The sequence below is a fragment of the Carassius gibelio genome, chromosome A9 (genome assembly GCF_023724105.1).
Source record: "Carassius gibelio isolate Cgi1373 ecotype wild population from Czech Republic chromosome A9, carGib1.2-hapl.c, whole genome shotgun sequence".
NCBI classification, from domain to species: domain Eukaryota; kingdom Metazoa; phylum Chordata; class Actinopteri; order Cypriniformes; family Cyprinidae; genus Carassius; species Carassius gibelio.
The window spans coordinates 27,185,517-27,205,411 of NC_068379.1; the positions used below are offsets into that span (position 1 = coordinate 27,185,517).

Sequence of the window (19,895 nt, forward strand, 5' to 3'; positions counted from 1 at the left end):
GTGCAGGAATATACTGGGAATAAAAAGGTTGTGAAAGCCCTTATTAGAAAAGAGCCAACATTTACATACAGTAAAAGAGGGAAGTATTCCCCCTGGAGAAATAATTAAAAGCATTACAATGAATCTTTTTTCCTGAGATAAAGGGACACACTTGTCGGAGATACAACAGCCAATGTTTTCCCTCTCAACCAATCACACGCACAGTATCGTCCAAAAGTCACAAGGTGGCTAAATTCTAGACTACACAACACTGATCATCAGCACTGCTTGGGTTTGCAGGGTTTGTCTGCTTTATCGCTTGGTGCCTTATGAATTACACAAATTATGTGACAATATTTGGCATGGGTACATATCAAATATGGTACAAAAAAATCTAATAAAATGAAATACAAATGTATAACTTTATTTTAATAAATAAATACAATTTTTTTTACTTTCATTCATAGTAATGCAAATAATAATTCAACTAAAACAATCATTAATAGCATGTACATTTGTATTAATATATAGTAGTGCACAAATTATGTAACATAGAAATAGGTACTGTACATATAAAACAGTATATTAATAAAAAAGATATATATAGAATTAAAATATAGAATTAAAATATTATACAACATTAAAGTAAAAACATTTATTCAAATAATTAATTGTAATGCAAAAAATAAATGCAACTAAGCAAATAACCATCAATAGTATGTTAATTTGTATTATATTAACTTGAATATTAGTATTACACAATATTTGACATCAGTAGATATAAAATACATTCATAAACTAAAATAAAGACAAAAACTTGATCTTAAATTAAGTAAAAAGTTACATCATTAAAATATTGTAATAATACAAAATTTGTATTATTATGTAGCATTACATAAATTATGGAACAATGTTTGCAATGGGTAAATATAAAATGCAGTACATTAATAGTATGAAATAAAGTATAACAAAAACAATATTAAATACTTAGAATATTAAGTTAATTAATTATTATTATTATTATTATTATTATTATTATTATTATTATTATTATTATTATTCAGCCCCATTCCACCTCAGAATAATTAATAAAATACTAATTAAAATAACTGCTTAATTTATATTGATTGCTTATTAATTATGGTTCATTAAAGGTGATTTATAATGGCAATAATATTAACTAATAATATAAATAATTAAATAAATAATAATAATATACAATTAGCAGAATCAAGTTGCTGAAAAGCATTTATAAGCTCTGGCTGATGCAGTTAGATGGATTTACGCTCCGAGTAAAGAAACCAACTTTACAGTGGAAAAGTCTGCAATGGAGCATTTCTTCAAGAAGACTGTGAGCCCTTTCAGTTCCCACAGCAGGTTCAGCATGTTTTTATGATGTGATGAGACAATCTCAAAGCATAGACAGAGTTCTGTTGTGAGCTGTTTTGGCCAGGTCATAAAAAAAAAGAGTCGGTTCATAAGACTAATACGTTAATGAATCGAAACTACACCGGCTAAAACAACACAATGATTCAGCTAAAAATGAGCGCAGGAAACACTGTCAGAGAATGCAGGCATTCAAGATACCAAATATCATGGAAATCCCAAGTGTCCAATTTCTACTTAATGCCAATGTCTGTCCTCGAGAGTCCAGAGCTGCCTTTGTAAATGCAAGCAAGCACATGTGCATACTAGCAAACTCAATCAGCAAATGTGTCACACTTGAGGAACTCAACGTGCATCTTTTTCTGGAATGCAACGTTCAACAGGACGGAAGTAGTTTAACAAAACACTTCTACCCCTGGGTAACACAGGACACACACCAAACTAATCAATTTGGGGCATGTTCCTTTTTGCTACATTCTCCAAGCAGTTTACGGTCACTGCCTGCAGGCCTGACAGCACAACAAAGAGCCTCCATTCTCCTGTGTTCTCTGGAGTGCTGCCACATGCTCTTTTAGTGCTCTGAGAAACACAACAGAGAAATAAAGCCCTTGTATTCCTAAGACAGGAAAGGCGGTGTGAAATCTGGAGTTCTTATGTTCCGCAGACAGAGAAACAGCCCACTGAGTCATCGTGGAAGTGTTGAGGAGGCCGGAGTGTTAAATACAGCTGTTACAGAGAGAGAGAGAGAGAGTGTGGAATGTGGAGGAGTCAAGACATATGGTACGTATAGAATAATAATGGCATCTACAGAGACTGGCTCTGTTCCAAATCATAGTGAGCTGTCTACATAGGCAGCATTTTAAGACAATGCACCCAACATAGGCCTTCCTCATTTTGGCCAAAGTCTAAAGCAGCAATGCACGCATCCTTCTCAGAGAAGATACTGCTAGAATGAAAATATGATTACTTTAACATAATAAAAACCTTAATCAAAAAAAAAAAAAAATGCATGTACAAAACGTATTCCCATTCAAAAATTTGGGGCATGTTATTTGAAAGAAGTCTTTCATGCTCACCAAAGCTACATTTATTTGATCAAAAAAGTACAGAAAAAAAAACTGATATTATGAAATATTACAATAAAAAAAAAGTTTTTATTTGAATATATATTCAAATATTATACAAATATTTGAATATATTTTTATTTTTAAATGAATATATTATCGAATGTAATCTATTTGCGTGATTTAAAGCTGAATTTTTAGCATTATTATTCACATGATCCTTCAGAAATCAATCTAATATGCTGATTTGCTGCTCAAGAAACATTTCTTATTATTATCAATGTTAAAAACAGTTGCGCTGCATCACACACACACATATACATATATATATATAAACTTTTTTTTTGTTCATTCAAATTGAAACCATGATTTAAATATGAATAGAAAGTTGAAAAATTTACAAATTTATTCAAAATAGAAAACATTAAATGCTATGCACTTACAGTAACGTTTGATCAATTTAATGCATTTTTGCTGAATAAAAATTATTTTCACTCTCTCGCTCGCTCTCTCTCTCTCTTTCTCTCTCTCTCTCTATATATATATATATATATTTGTGTGTGCGCATGCGTGCGTTATATTTTTTTATACAACACATTTAGGCTGCCTACTGTACGTAGAAGAGTGTTCCAAACCATCAGTCTTGAGGTTGCATTTCAGTTAGGGCACTGTCGAAGTAGACCCGCTAGATTTTAGAACAGAGCCATTGTGTTTATTCTGCAGGGCCTGTCACCACACGAGAGTCTCATTGAAAGGACACCCTATTACTCAAGTGAGCAAAGGAAGCAAGAATTTAATGACTCTATAGTTTGGCCATTATCAAGCATGTTATAGCTACAGCTCATGTCCACCGTATTTTAAGGAGACACACAGAAATTAAAATGTCAACATATGATTGTTAACATCAACATCAATAGCATTTACTATTCTCAAATTTATGCTTCCACATATTCAAACAGAATCTATGGTTTTTCATTATCAGGCATCTAAATTGAGAATGAGAACCATACCTGGGCTTGTACGTAATATTGTTTTCTAGTGTGATTAGAAACATAATGAGCCATTATTAGCTTCAAATTGCCTCAAGCTGTAGCCGTCTGCACTTTCCAGACTAACCATTGTTCTGTAAGCATCTTTTAGTTGGGAGTTGTCTCTCAAAACCACCCTAAACCTTACATGGTAAACTGTACATGCCGGGTTATTAACCATTCTGTTAATTCTATTGAGAAAACACCCATCCTGACTTCTTTCATTAGCAGCAAAGCATTCACTAGACAGAAACAACTGCAAGAGTTCCTGCACAATGTCCAGCACTTACTATAGACACAGCCTTAAATGGGTTTTGCCAGGTTTTTTCTAGGTGATTTGTAGAATGTTATGAATCATTGCTAAGTAGTTCCTAGGGTGTTCTGAGTAGTTGCCGGTGCTGGGTAGACTTCTTACAAATTGTAATCCTTTACTGATTACAAATTGCATGACAAATATGCAATTGGGAAGTCGTGGCCTAATGGTTAGAGAGGGGTTGTGAGTTCGAGTCTCGGGCCTGCAGGAATTGTGGGTGGGGGGAGTGCATGTACAGTTCTCTCTCCACTCTCAATAACACAAACTTAGGTGCCCTTGAGCAAGGCATCGAACCCCCAACTGCTCCCCGGGCGCCGCAGCATAAATGGCTGCCCACTGCTCCTGGTGTGTGTTCACAGTGTGTGTGTGTGTGTGTGTTCACTGCTCTGTGTGTGTGCACTTCGGATGGGTTAAATGCAGAGCACAAATTCTGAGTAAATTCTGAGTATGGGTCACCATACTTGGCTGAATGTCACGTCATTTCACTTTCAAATATTGTAGTAATGTAATCCATTACATTAATATAATCAGACGACTGTTATGATTACTTTTCTATTACACATTAATTTAAATAGGATTGTACCATATTGACATAAAAATAAAAAGAGAAAGAAAATGTATTCCATTAACTATTAACAACATGAAGTGCATTAAACATTTCAGTACTTCTGCAAGGGGTTCGAGAGTTTAATAAAAAGATAATAATTAAAATCATTAAAATAAATATTTTTTTAAATAACAATCCATCCTAAAACACTTACTAAAAAGATTAAATATTTCAGTAGTTTTTCTGCATGTCATGTGACCATTAACCAGCATCAGAGAACTGTGAACATGCAAATGTGTTACTTATTGACTTACCTTAAAATGTATTTAATAAATTTAAATAACTAAAAAAAATGTAATTAAAATTAAAGGTAAAAAATAAATAATAGTGATGATTAAAAAAATATATATATGATCAACAGTCAATGCAGTGTAGAAATGTTGAGAAAACACTTTTTAACAAGTATTTGAAAATGCAATTTAATCTAATTACAACTACTTAGTTTTACATTATCCAGATTACATGTAATTACTACCCATGCAAGTTACTACACAGCACTGGTAGTTGCTAGGGTGTTCTGGCTTGTTAAGATAAGCCAGACCTTGACAAGAAAGCAGAACCTGAGGGATTTTTTTTCTAGTGTTCTGGTGGTATCCAAGGTGTTTCTGGGTGGTTTGTTGAGTGGTTTCCAGAATGCCTTTGTCATGCCAGCATAATAACATCACTGTTCTTAGCACTGTAACTTTCATCACCTGATTGGATAGAACAGCTGTGTGAGCAGTGCTAGCATTTAAGTGTATGAATATAAAGAAGGAAAGACAGAGTGTGAGAAAGCATGGGAAACATCTGCAACAACACTTAAGCGGTCCCACACCACGTCCCTGAGGTGACACTTTGTTGTCAAAGCCTGGTCCTTGATGCACTGAGCTAATGACCAAACGAACAAAGATCACACAAGATGACATCATAAGAGAGTAAACATTCCGACAGTTCTTCACTCCGTCGTAGCCATCCTTCCAACTCGGAATTCTGAGAACAGATGTCAAGAGTGAAAGGTGCCAAACTGCAGCAGCTACAAGAATCCTGCCAACACCTGCGAAGTTCCACATCTTGCTTTCATATTTGCAGAGATCAAGCTTAAATTCCTCTCATTTGTCAGTCTCTTTAACCATTCTGAGCTTCCAGTATAAACCGTAAAACCTGTAAAACTGATTGTCAAAAGTGTTGTATGGAGGGGAGGTAGAACATTTGTATTGGTACATGGAAGCATCAATAAATTAGCCACAACATTTAAATAAACAAACAAACAAACATGCAAAGGATGTGTATGACTTTGAATGATATCAGGGGTTCTGCAAGACCTTTTTAAGGATTTAAATTAAAGGAACACAATATGTCAAGATGTTCTCTAAATGTAAATGCACAACTTCCAAATGACCTCTATTACTTGCAATTTGATAAAGAATAGAATATGGAAATAGCTTTCATTGTACCTTTTAATCAAATTGCACAAAAGTAATGATCCTTCTAAGTATTTTTGTCTTGTTTTTTTTTTCAGTAAAATGTCTAAAAATGCATCAAATTAAAATTCAAAAATGACATCTGAGGATAAGACTTGGTTTCTAGGAAATTTATCAGAATTAAGGGAATTTAAGATTTGAATAATATCAGATTAATCTGCTAATGAGAGAAATCAACCTAATTCAAAGGGAAAACAAGTTTTCATACCCCTTTGACATATTTGTTCTTGTTTTAAGCATATACTCAAAAAACAACAACACTTCATATCTGTCAAAAGTAAGGATGTTCAGATATTTGTACTTGAAAACAAAACAAAAATACTGACAAAAAATAATAATTAATTTTCTGCAGTGCATGTAACATTAAATGCCATGGCTTTATGTTGGACTGGGTCTCAAAACAGATTTCCAAGTTTGATTTGATCCTGATTCAAGATTATTGATTCATTTTGTTTCAGATTTCATTAAACTCTGATTAAAATTTGAATTTATTCAACTATGATTTACTTACATATGTATATGGTAGCTATAATTTATTTTATATAGAAATGATCTCACTGCTTAGGCAGTGTTTAATTACATCTATCCACTTAGCAGTTTTTATTAAATATTTTTGTTTTTCTGATTTAGTTTTCAGAAAAAAAAATTATAAAAACAATTCTGAATATGACTCAAAGCTGGAATAATTCAATATTTTAAATAATACACATATCTTTTACATATTTAATGCCTTTTTATTAACTAATTTGCTGCTGACCTTTATTGATCCAATTCAACCATACTAATAAAAAATATATAAACTACTAAGATAAACGTTCTTCTTTTTTTATTGCTAAAGAGTGTTGAACTTTCTTCCTTTGTGTTCAACTGTACAGACGAGAATTTGCATTACTTTCAGTATGAGGCTTTTGGTGTGAAAGGGCTTTTACATTTACCAAAAGTAGAACTTTTTATATTACAAGCAAACAAACAAGCCCAGCCCAGGTTTAAAAAAGTAACGCTAAAGTAATGTAAAACATTAATTTCAATAAAAACTAAGCAGTTACTTTTAAGCAGTTGTTTTTACAAACAATTAGTTACTTTTTTAATGAAGTAACACAATATTGTAATGCATTACCAACAATATTCATAGAACACAATGCACGGTTTAAAATACAAACAAAACCATAGCGGTTTTACACAAAATTAGATAAGTTTCACACTGATTCAAATTGGTAAATCATCTTTTTTTAATTGCTTATTAAAAAAAAATATTGTGTTTGAGAATCGGACAATGTGTTTTATGGTTTCATCTTTCAACGTAAGATTGCTCTTAAGTGCCACTGGTGGGCCTGTTGACACTCCTTTTTCATTGTCTTTTTTCTCTATCACATATCTCAGTAATACTCATAACTTACATAACACTAGAAAACTTAAAACCTCAATATTCATCCTGTGAAAACCATTTTGAAATTGGAAATTGCATTACCATGGAAATGGTACTTTAATATCTTATGTCAGTCTCCTTCCTATTAGTGGGTGGAGTCAGGAATCAAAACTTTTTATAATCTTGTCAAAATACATATTGTCGGAAAGGTCTGAGCCCCAAGATTCCATGTTTGGTTGTTATTTTGTAGACGTAATATTCACAGAGATATTTAGTCATTTGTGACAGAAAAATACATTTAAAAAAATTAAATTGAGTTTTGATGGTACATGTTTGTGGAATATCGCCTTAAATCAAATCTCTCAGGAATCAACATTTTTCTCCAACGTTTTTTCCAACCTCCAACAAGTCCAACCTTAGGTCTGTATTCCAGAGCGTCCATGAATTATAACAATTTAAGTTTGAATTGTGCACTTTCACATCTATATTGAAAAATGGGGGGGGGGGGCATATATTTTTACCCAGATCTTTTGTACACACTCTAAGACACCTTCAAACTTGTGCATGGACCAAATAACCAAACCAAATGTAAAAACAGTAAAATTGAGTTGTGCAACTTGGCGAAAGGCTGAAAATTTTGGATTTACAAACAGAGTTGCACCACAGACATACATCAATATATGGCCTGATGCCCCACAGTGCCAGAGAAACCAAAATCCTGCTCCCGAATTACACAACAACATCCGTGTAGTTAAGAGTCATGCTGTTTAACACAACAAAACTTTCTCTTCATAAAGCCCACAGGCAACACTAATCAAATATTTCTGGGTGGGAAATCAGAGCGTTTGTACGAGGCTCAAAAGGCTCTCATAAAGAGCCTTCAAAATATCAGACTCTCCTCTGAGGGATGTGCTCATAGACAACATGGGAGATATAGTGTGTGTGTGTGTGTGTGTGTGTGTGTGTGTGTGTGTGTGAGAGTGAGTGAGTGTTATGAGAACATGCTGGAAAAAAAAAAATCTCTCCAGCCAATGGAATGCTGTCAGCTGACATCATCATCCGTTAGCTAAAACTGAACCAATGGAGCAAAAATGTCACGAGTCCAAAGTGTGTTAATAAAGAGCTTGTTTGATGCTAATGCATATGGAGGATTCAATGTCCAGATTTCCTCGCTCATAATATAGTCAGCTAATCTGCCTCATGTGGTTTTCATAGAGCGGTTTCTGGGTCTGGATTGTATATTTTACATTTCCTACACTTCTGATTCTGAGTCCTGCCCCACAGTCATGGATTATTACACCAGATAAGAACAACTGCCTCTAAGGTCAATTTTTACAAGCTTCACAAAGTCATTTTTCTGTAATATCCAGTCAAACCTAAGACCATGTGCGTCGCTACATGACTCTTGTCCAGTAAAGTTACAAATGCAATGCAATTTCATCGTCATTTCCCCAGCAAAGAATTGTGCAAGAGTCTCCCCTCCCTAAAGTTCATTTCCCATGACCTCCACATGTGTCCAAGAGCGTTTCTCAGCTCTGCTCTGCAGGCAGGAAATGCACCGATGTCAAAGGTCGAGGCAATGCCTATGACAACAGAGACTTTAATTAGTCAGATCGTCTTGTAAACAAACATACAACTTGAGACACATTCAGACACACAACCTCCAAATCTTCACTCATAAACAGCCCAGTCTGCAGCGACAGATCACACAAACACTGTTCCTGCCCAATGCATCAGTCATTCATTTATTTTCAGTAAGATTGTTTATTCCAGATCTCATATAATTTTTCTTCACATAGAGCTGGAATGTGCAATCAACCCCTTTGCAGGTTAAAAGAAAACTGGAAAAACTTGCAGGAAAAAAAAATGACAAACATTAGCTAACTTTTCTCGTCATTCCACATAATCTTTAAATATGAAAGAACAAACACACATATCGTATCTTTCAATTAATTTTCCTATCAGACTCAAATATCTACACCTGTTGTATAACTGGGAAAGTTCTTCTCATGTCCTTACTTTCTATCGGTCAGCTTTCTGCAAAATCCCTTTACTAACAAAAGCCAGTTCCTTAATGACATCAACCTCCAGGAAGTGACATCATTCGTTTTGATGGTTAAACAACAGCAGAAATGTCAGTACATTTTAGAAATTGCCACAAAATATCCACTTTTAAAGCATTCCAACCTATCTGATAAACAGATTTGATTCCGACAGATTTGAAAAATATGTAGGATAATATCAAAACTTTAAAATATATTAAAAAACAATATGAAAATTAACAATGACAAATTTATTTTAAACAAAATATTTCCATCCTCTTGACTGCACGCCATTGTAAAAATGACAAAAAATATATATATACAAATTTAAATTTTAAAGGAAATACTTCCTTAATTTACAACACAAGCATATTCATGTCTTTACAAGTTCAACACAAACTAAACAACACAAATGACAACTAAAGAGATTAAACTCAGAGCTCATGAGTAAATCTGTCAGTGCTTACGGTGTACCTTCGTTCAGGCGGTCGGCTGTGTGCGTCGCCATCCATCCTGCAACCTGCACAGCTCTGAAATCCCTGGCACTGTAGGACAGAAAGCAAACACTACTGACTCATGGCACAGCCTTAAGGGAGTGCTGACAGATGGAGAGGTTAAACTAGAAGAGTCAGTTCTGCAGAAGGTGGTGCATGCCTTCCCATCTTACATACCACTGTGTCAATAATGAGCATGGTTGCCTCGTTGAAAAAACAAACATCTTGGTCTCAAACAAGTCTGGATTAAAAACCTGGCATGCTGGTCTCCCAGCTGGTTTTATAAGGGCTTTGGCCACCTTTCATCAGGTCCATCTTAAAGACCAGTTTAGGCTCTTTTAAGTTCTTTCAGCAGGGTGTGAAGGTGTTTTCCCAAGGAGGGAGGATCTTTACTGTCAGTCAACATTTTATTTAGTCACAGCTACAGATATGAAGCTTTTTTATTTATTTATTTTTGAAGCATGGAGTACTAGCTCAACTGGTGCGTTAGATTAAATAACTTGTGATCAAAGGCAGTAAAATACTTTATTTTATCAAGTTAGTCTAATAATATGGTATTTGCACAAACACGATAAGACCAGAGTTAAAATAATGTTTATTTTATAAGCCACACAAACTTACTAAATGAACTTAATAGACAGCGATCACCCTTAAGTTGTGTCACATGGAAATTACAACTTTGGCATTTTGATAACTTCCTTTTGTATTCAACACACACACACACAATGTACCAGTTTAAATAGGCATGAGCTAAATCAGACGCAAACTTTGCATGGCTGACTGTCAAGAAGTTGTCAAAATAATCAATTGAAGCCCTACTAGCTTGACAGATTTTTAGTTATACTATTTCTTTTTTTAACAGACGTCTAACGTCATGTCTAACTTGACTTTAAAAAATAAAATAATAAAATGAATTAGCCACTATGACTTGCGTTCAAGGTAACGCAAGTTCGAATCCCATTTTCCAATTGCTTTTATGTTTCACAAAGTCAATAGTTTAAACAGAAATGAACTTGATCGCACACAATGCTTTTTGGGTTGCTGTGAAACTGTCAAAGTCATCATTCAAGTCTTCTGAAGCACTATAATAGATTAATAGATTAATAAATCAGCCATGATTTGCGTTCAAAACAACTAGAGTTCAAATCCCGATTCGATTTACGTTTGGTATGAAAACCAAACCATAAAAGATGTCAAAATCAAGTATTCAGGAGGTCTACAATATTATGACAACATTGCATTTCTGTAATAAAAAATTGCTAATATTTTGCTATATATTGCTATAATCAAAATGACTGATTACCAATAACATGATTGAAAAAAAAAAAAATTCTAACAAATTATCGGCAAGTTTAGCGTTCAGGCGACTGAAGTTCGAATCCCGACTAGACAGAGCATTTTTATAAACCAAGCAAAACGGCACATAAACTTGACAGTAGGTGATCACTAGGAAGAAAATGTTATGTGTTATCCATAAATCCCTTTTTGTTTCACGAACAAATTAGTCATAATGTTTTGAATGAGCATGACGCCTCAAACTTACCTTGTTCGGCCTTGAACTTCGGCGCGGCTGTCAAATGTCATCAGTCTCGCTCCCGATACGTCAAGACAGCATCATCAACAACAACAGCTTCCGCAGCGCATCTCCAGACTTAAAGCACTGCTTATAGGTCCCTGCATCACTTCTGTCCCGTCACCCCCTTAAAATTCTGCAACTCCCACGATATTTTCCAGAGTCCTGCCCCTGTCAACAGGCTCTCCTCTGTTTCTGTTCAACCGAGAGGAGACGGCAGCCCCGCATATTCAAGTCATGACACGATGAGTTACAGTCACTGCCAGCCCCCCATCCTCACACTGGGTTCAGAGACTGTTCACACTACGGTCTGAAGGTGGAATGCAAATTTGCATGTCGCCCCCGACTAGAAAAGTCTCCAGTGAATGTGCTAAAATCCCACGTAACACCATGCAATAGCTACAGTTTATATGAGTGGGAAAATGCATATTAAAAACTTCTCAAACGCAGCATAATGTAAATACGGTTTGGATGTGTTAAGAAAATGACTCGACACCAGTGATGATTATTTATTTAAGCACGTTATCTCGAATTTTAGATATACAGCAGGATACAGTGCCTTGACGTAGCGGAGCATTACTTGCAAAATAGCGACATCTAGCGATTGAAGAGATGTAGTGCATGGTTTTACCAGATTAAAAGAAATGCATGTTATTTACTCACCCGTCATATCGTCCAAAAGTCGTTTGCTGTCTCGCAAATCTAAGGAAAGGTTCTAGAGAATATTAACACACACATTTTCCCTACAACGATATATTCGAGCGAGTAGACTATTGTGTTGCTAATCCAAGAAAACTTTCAAAAAAGTGGACGCGTGCCTTTTGGTGTTGCACTTGTCCAGTCGTCTTATTTTCTTCTTCTTCTCAGATTTAAAGCATTATTCCAACTGTTGTCTATACACGACAAACTCGTGTATTTTGAGGAAATACTGCTCTTTAGGTCTAAATGCCTGTGTCATTCACATGTATCTAATTTGGGGTGGCCTCCAAGTCTTAATTTAACTGTTTATGAGTCTCAAATCATTTGGTTTGCGAGTCGAGTCTCGTGTTTTCATCTCCGGTTACGCCATACTAACCACACACTAACTAGGCCAATTAAATTGAACTCAGCAACAGACGAGCATCACGGGAGGATTTCCTTTTCTTCTTTTTTTCTGAAATTGGTTAATGTTTCATCCACATCTCAAACTTTGACAACATAATGTGATGGCAGTTTAAACATGTTTTGATTTAGTAATTCTAGAACTAATTTAATAGGTAGCGTGTAATCTATCTCAAATACAAAAAGTTAAATTATGTCCACATTTTTATTTTTTATTTTTATTTTTTGCATAATTTGACAAAATTACAGATTGGCAGAAAATGCCAAACAGTATAAATAGCCTATACTTCACGTAATGTATCATATTCCATAGGGTTCCTTTGGTAAACAAGCATGCTTAAAATAAAATAAATTCAAATAAATAAATATAGCTTTAAACATACAAATTATTATTTTTATAATGGATTTTCAGAATCTGGCACAAGAGTAAAACTACTAATTAAATGTAAAAAAATATATATATATTATTTCATAAATGTAAATTTCCCCTTAACCAAAACACTGTTTATGTTATGTTTAATCCACTAGATGGCGCCATCGGGCTTCGCTGTCCTCGTCTGAGTCGCGTGACTGACGTTTTGATGTGTCAAAGTGCGCTGGAAGTTACTGGAAAATTAATTAAAATTACAGAAATGTATTTAAATTCGCTCTATGGCGTTTTTATGAACTAAATTAAAAAAGTTTATTATAAAAGTCTATTAAGAAATCTTTTGCTTGTAAGGTAAATTTAAAGTATATTCTTGAAGTGCTTCATTAATCAGGGTATCTTCCGTCCATTCCAAATCCGTTTCAAATTAAAAAACAGAAAACGAAAAACTCAAGAGGATTCAAGTGAGAGAACATGAATTAAATAACGAGAAATGGAAAAATGGCTTGTTTATTCGTTATTCCATCTAGGTAAACAAACGGAAAATGAGTTTTTGATTTGATTTCTCATTTTGTCGTTTGGGGTTTAAAAAACGGCTTATGGCTTCAATAATTCACTCGCACTTGTGGGCGGAGCTGAAACGCTCCTTTCATCTGATTGGTCGGATCGCTCCGCCTTCAACTCGAGCTTACATTCTTTCAGAATAAGAGTCTTATAAGAGTAGTGTCTGAAACCACCGCTCACTGTTAATTAACATAATATTTGAGTCAGATGTTGCTGCGCACATAATTCGTGCTGCTGTGGCTTGCAAGTCACCCCTTTAAATTATTTCTAGGTTATAGTATTGTATGAATATTGTCCCACTGTAAATACAGTGCAAATAGTTTTGTCTCCTTGGATAAAAGTGAAGAGGAAGTAAAAATCAATAATAGACTGAACATTTCCATGATAATATGTCTGTAACATTTACCACTCTCATCTTTTAAGTCAGAAGGCACTAGGTAGGTGTGTGCGACATTAATAATTAATTGGGAAAATTAATATAGTTAAATTTATGAAATAAATTAGTAATATTAGTTTTATTACATTCTAAATTTAATGATGTTTCTATTTTAGTCTTCTTTGTTGGCCTTGAGAAAGTCGACATATATTTGAACATGATTATCATTTATTATGAGAGTAATTGACAACGACTAAAATTTTAATGTTTCACCAAATTCAGCTCAGATCTTCAGACTCGCCTGACTTGTTGCTGTAACTGGTCAGACTTTTTCCTTCTCAAAAAATCCTAGTGACTTTCATTATCTGAGCAATGAAGGTCTAACACTTAATGCCCACTAGATTACATTTACGTAAGTTTAAATGACAAATAAATACATTAATTTCATGTGTACTACCATGAATATGCCATATCTGTGTACAAGAATAAACTTCACACTTCAAGCTTTACTTAAAACTTCCCATTCTGGCTTTTTCAACCTACCTCCAAATTTATTTTAAGATTTATTTTTTATTCACACTGGTTTATGCATTTAACGTTTGTCCATCTGGAACTTTTATTTTTCATGAGCTGTACATTTTAAGATGTACTCGGTGTTGATAAATCACATGCACTGAATGTAAATGCTAATGTCAGGACTCTCAGTCCTCCTCTTGGATGGCCAGTGTCCTGCAAAGTTTAGCTACCCCAAATAAACACACCTAAAATAAGCAAGGTCTTCAGGATCAGTAGCAATGTCCAAGCAAGTGTGTTGGAACTGTACTCTGCACAACATGGTTCTCCCGGTTCAGGACTGAGTTTTAAATCTATAAATGCATTTGTACAGTTGGGTGTCTGCATGCAGAGGTGTACTTCAGTAAGTACAATGTAAACTGTAATTTATAAAGACAAAATCTTTAGATCAGCATTTAGGCCACTGCCTTGAGGTCTCCATCCATTGGTCAAAACAGACCTCGCACCCCACCACACTCCTGTTAGCTTTCAACATTAACTGCCGCTGGTGCCAAATAAAAATTATTATGTATCCCTTGTGCATTGTTCAAATTCACTACCCTTTCATTATGTTCGGGATGAAAACATCCACTCAATTAAACTGCTATAAAAATGTATCAGACAAATATATTTTTTTTCAATATTTTCTTTTTTTGCATAAATCTATTAATCAACCTCAGTCCTGATCAAAACTACCAAATGTTTTTTTTAAAATCCAATATTTTAACTCTTTAATTGCCAAGTTCATAAATGATGTAACTGATTTCAAGCATTTTCCCAAAATATATGTCAAAATAAGATTTGTCACCAAAAATCATTCCATTAGCTGAAACACAGAGAAAGTTGTGGCCAAAATAAGGCTCAACTTCTAGTGGACGAAAACGTCCCCAACAACGCATAAGGGGTATTATATAACAGCAAGTCATTTGTGCAAGTACATTTGACTTGCAGTTTTCCAAAACATAATCATTTTTATTTGGCACCAGCTGCAGTAGTTAATGTTGTTTTCTATTATACAGTTATCATTTGGCTAAGGTATACCCCCCTACCACACCATCTATCATTGAAGAACCTGTGTTACACAGATATGGCATATTCATGGTAATGTTTTTATTTGTCATTTAAACTTACGTAAATAGAATTCCTGTCTCCCCCTCTAGTGGACATTAAGTGTAAGACCTTCATTGCTCAGATAATGAAAGTCACTTGGATTTTTTTTTAGAAGGAAAAAGTCTGACCAGTTACAGCAACTAGTCAGGTGAGTCTGAAGATCTGAGCTGAATTTGGTGAAACATAAAAATTTTAGGCGATTTCAATTACTCTCATAATAGATAATAATAATTATGTTCAAATATATGTTGGCTTTCTCAAGGCCAACAAAGAAGACTAAAAGAGAAACATCATTCAATTTAGTTTGTAATAAAATTAAAAATTCTAATTTATTTAATAAATTTAACTATATTAATTTCCACAATTAATTATTAATGTCTAGTGCCTTTTGACTTAAAAGACGAGAGAGGTAAATGTTACAGACATATTATCATGGAACTGTTCAGTCTATTATTGATTTTTATTTCCACTTCACTTTTATCCATGGAGACAGAACTAATTGCACTGTATTTGCAGTGGGACAATATTCATACAATACTATAACCTAGAAATAATTTAAAGGGGTGACTTGCAAGCCACAGCAGCACGAATTATGTGCGCAGCAACATCTGACTCAAATATTATGTTAATTAACAGTGAGCGGTGGTTTCAGACACTACTCTTATAAGACTCTTATTCTGAAAGAATGTAAGCTCGAGTTGAAGGCGGAGCGATCCGACCAATCAGATGAAAGGAGCGTTTCAGCTCCGCCCACAAGTGCGAATGAAATATTGAAGCCATAAGCCGTTTTTTAAACCCCAAACGACAAAATGAGAAATCAAATCAAAAACTCATTTTCCGTTTGTTTACCTAGATGGAATAACGAATAAACAAGCCATTTTTCCATTTCTCGTTATTGAATTAACGTTCTCTCACTTTAATCCTCTTGAGTCTTTCGTTTTCTGTTTTTTTAATTTAAAACGGATTTGGAATGGACGGAAGATACCCTGATTTTCATTAAAAGATATTTGTCATTTCTTTACTACATCACGTCGATATTTTACAGTATTGATGTTTTATTAAAGAAAACAAAAGATAAGGTGACAAATATGTCTTTGAGTTGGTCTTTTTACCTCAAGACTTTTTGACCATACTGTCAGTTAAAATCTAAGAGTAGGCCTATATTCATATATAGAAATAAAATCAAGACAATATAGGCTACTTGTCTCTTATTTAGATTTTGTTGCTAACTATTTTGTCAAAATGTGCATATTTTTAATTAAAATCAAAAGGTGTTCCAAACAATAGCCTATACATCCCCGTGATAAATAAATAAAAGTATAAAAAATAAAAATATCTATAATCAATAAAATGAAAACAAAGTATGAAATCGTCGTCACACCTTTCTGGTGTCGTTGTCAAGTTAAGGATTTAGGACTCCTACTATGGAGAAGCTCAAGTTTTTAACATTCATGAGTGAATGTTCTCCATTGGACGGTTAAGATGGAACGTCTGCACAGTCTAATTAATATTCATGAGGCAAGCCCTCGCCAACTACAGGTGAAGTGAACAAGGCAGAGTTGGCATTACGTACTTAATATACATAAACCCAGTCTCAGACATAGTACGACTGGTGGATTCGTGATGTATCTAATGAATAACCGGAAGCGCTCGTCTCTGAGATCTCAGGCACTTCGCTCTCTTTGATCAGTCTCTGCGATTGTTTTTTTGTTCTTCTCGCAGGAAATCCCTTGGAGTTTACTTTCTTGGTTAAATTTGCCCACACTGTCCGTTTTCCTCCACCTTGTTTCACTGCATCAAGTTTTGCTCCTGTGCGCTGGGGATTCATTCATTTACCAGCAATTCGGATTTCTGCTGGAAGATGGTGAGTAGATCATAAAGTACTGATAAAAGCTATTAAAAAAGCTATAAAAAATAATTAAAACTCAATAAATAAAATGCATCCGGATGTAATTGAATAACAATCCCATGTCTGATGCATTAAAGAGTTATATGTCTAACCAGGATTTGAAAATACAATTTGAGGTAGTCTAAGTTTGTTTGTTATATTGTTACTATTGCAAAAGTCTTTGGTTTTAGATTAGCCTATTTTCTCATTCAGTTGACAGTATACAATGTAACGAGCACTCCTGGATTTATTTTCTTTCTTTTTTTCAGTAATTCGTAATAGTTTAGTTGGCTGTGATAGGCTTACTTTTCTATTTCTGTATTACATACAGTATGCTAAGTCATTGTTGTCATAACAGCATCAGATGCAAAAGAAAAAGTTATTTACATATTTGTACATTGATTGATTTGTTTGGTTTTCCGACATCCATTTATACATGTCAGCACTGGTCTAGACTGCGCCACAGGTTTTTGTTCTTTTAACGTATAGATCATTTTATAATACTTCTAATGCATTTGATTAGCGCACTGTTTAAACGCATATAAACTTGAAAACGATGTGTCGAAGCGATCCACTTCTGCTTGTTTTTATTTTCACAACGTGTGTTTTTTTTTTGAGAGACATGTCAACTCTGGTTGACGCCCTGAAAATCCACTCCTTCAGTGATTGCTTCTTGAATCTGAGGTAGAAGAGATGCCACAGGATTACAAAAAGGTTAAATCAGCTCACACGATGTATTATTTTTGTAATAGACTGCTAAACCGCGTTTAATTTGACTTTGGTATTGAACTATGTGCAGTTCGACTCATTTTCCGGAATCGGTTCTTTCGAACAGTTCAATATGAATAGCTCAATCTCTAAATTTCCGTCCTGGCATACTATTATACGATCAATTAAACCAAAATGTTCTCGGTTTCTAGTTATAAATATATAATTATAAAATAAAACATAAATACTAATACTAATAAAACTAATAGGCTAATAATAATGTTTTTAAATTGTTTATTGTAACTCCATGTGTTCCTGTTCCAGTATGTTTTAGATCCGATTCGGCTCATACTGTAGGTTTACGAACAAAAATGCAAAACAATTCAAACTAAAACCATTTACATAAAATAAAATTTATTTACATATTTTACATCAATGCACGTTTTGTTATATGATGTTGTAATGCATTGGTTTATGAGTTAATGGTCATAGAAAGTCGTTTCGTAAACAAATTTTCTTCAATGGAAAAGGCTTTCACTATCAGTTCACTCATATGAGTCGGTTCATTGAGTCGTCAATTTATTGATTCGAAAACTTATTTGACTCGACGCATTGTTCACTTTCCCAGCAACTGATTCGTGTATCTTTGGTGAAAGCATTTATTCAACGCATGTTTTATAAGAGAACTAAGTTTTATTTGACTGCAACTGACTGAACAGTGGTTATTCATGAAGAGAGGTATGGATGGTCAACCGTCAGAAAGATTTGATCACAAAGATTAAAGTAATTTAATTGATTTTTTGATTGATTGATTTTTACAGGAGTTTCTTCTGCTCATCAAGGCTGCAGTTATTTGATCAAAATACATGAAAACATTTTTATATTGAGAAATATTATTATGTAAAATAACATTAACATCTCATTTGTTCCTGTTCCTTACTCCAGTCTTCAGTGTCCCATGATCCTTCAGAAATCATTTTAATATGATGATTTATGCTGGAAACTGTTGTGCTGCTTAATTGTTTTGGGGAACCTGTGATACTTTTTCTTTGATGAATAAAACAGGTTAAAAAAAAAAAAACATTTTTTTAAAAATATAAATCTTTTCTAACAATATACAGTTCAAAAGTTTGGGGTCAGTAAATTTTTATTCTTTCTTTATTTGAAAGAAATAAATTCAAACTTTTATTCAGCAAGGATGTGTTAAATTGATAAGAAGTGATTGCAAACATTTATTTTATTAGAAAACATTTACATTTAGAATAAATGCTGTTCTTTTTATTATCATAATTTTTTATTAACCAAAGAATCCTGAAAAAAGTATCACAATTCCCCCCCAAAAAATTCGAATAAATTTGCATATTAGAATGATTTCTGAAGGATCATGTGACACTTTATTGATTGATGGAAATTCCGTTTGCATCACAGAAATAAATTATATTTTAAAGGATATACAAATAGAAACCATTATTTTATATTGTAATAACATTTTGAAAGATTACCGTTCTTTTGATCAAATAAATGCAGTCTTAATGAGTATAATAGACTTCTTTGAAAACATTACAAGTCTTACTGATCCCAAATTTTTGACTGGTAGTTGTTTAGCTTTTAGTGCATCATTTCTAATTGATGTAGACAATAGTTTAAATTCTAATATTAGACTAGTTTTAAGCCATGATAAAGAATAATAAAAGAATGATATATGCAGAGCTCTACTTGTCATTCCTCATCAGATTACAGTCTAATGTTCATATGTTTTCTTTGTTTCTTTGCTTTTCATGCAGCCCCGTCAGATTTCTATAGAGTACTAGAATGGCACAGTGTGAGAATAGAAATATGGTTTCTCCAGACTGATAAAGAACAAATCAGCTGGTCGTGGCGGCTTCAGTGTCTGTTGTCAGGTGTATTTGTCTTGCA

General features: G+C 33.9%; 2 protein-coding genes across 4 annotated transcripts in view; one reads left to right on the plus strand and one right to left on the minus strand.

Annotated features, from left to right (window-relative positions):
* The window catches only part of LOC128020281 (cordon-bleu protein-like 1), a 41,608-nt gene extending 30,014 nt beyond the window's left edge, over positions 1–11,594 (minus strand). Inside the window, exons 1-2 of one of the 3 annotated variants that reach the window (XM_052607120.1) lie at positions 11,283–11,594; positions 9,713–9,790 (exon numbers count right to left, since the gene is read on the minus strand). In XM_052607120.1, coding sequence (XP_052463080.1) covers positions 9,713–9,790; positions 11,283–11,323 — 119 coding nt within the window. In that variant the 5' untranslated portion in view covers positions 11,324–11,594. The remainder of the gene's footprint in view (positions 1–9,712; positions 9,791–11,282) is intronic. The other 2 variants (XM_052607119.1, XM_052607118.1) reach the window with 2 other exon arrangements.
* A 5,434-nt stretch (positions 11,595–17,028) lies between these two features.
* Positions 17,029–19,895, plus strand: part of scn1laa (sodium channel, voltage-gated, type I-like, alpha) — a 48,298-nt gene continuing 45,431 nt past the window's right edge. The window contains exon 1 of the mRNA XM_052607136.1: positions 17,029–17,246. The gene's annotated coding sequence lies outside the window, so the exon portion shown is untranslated. The remainder of the gene's footprint in view (positions 17,247–19,895) is intronic.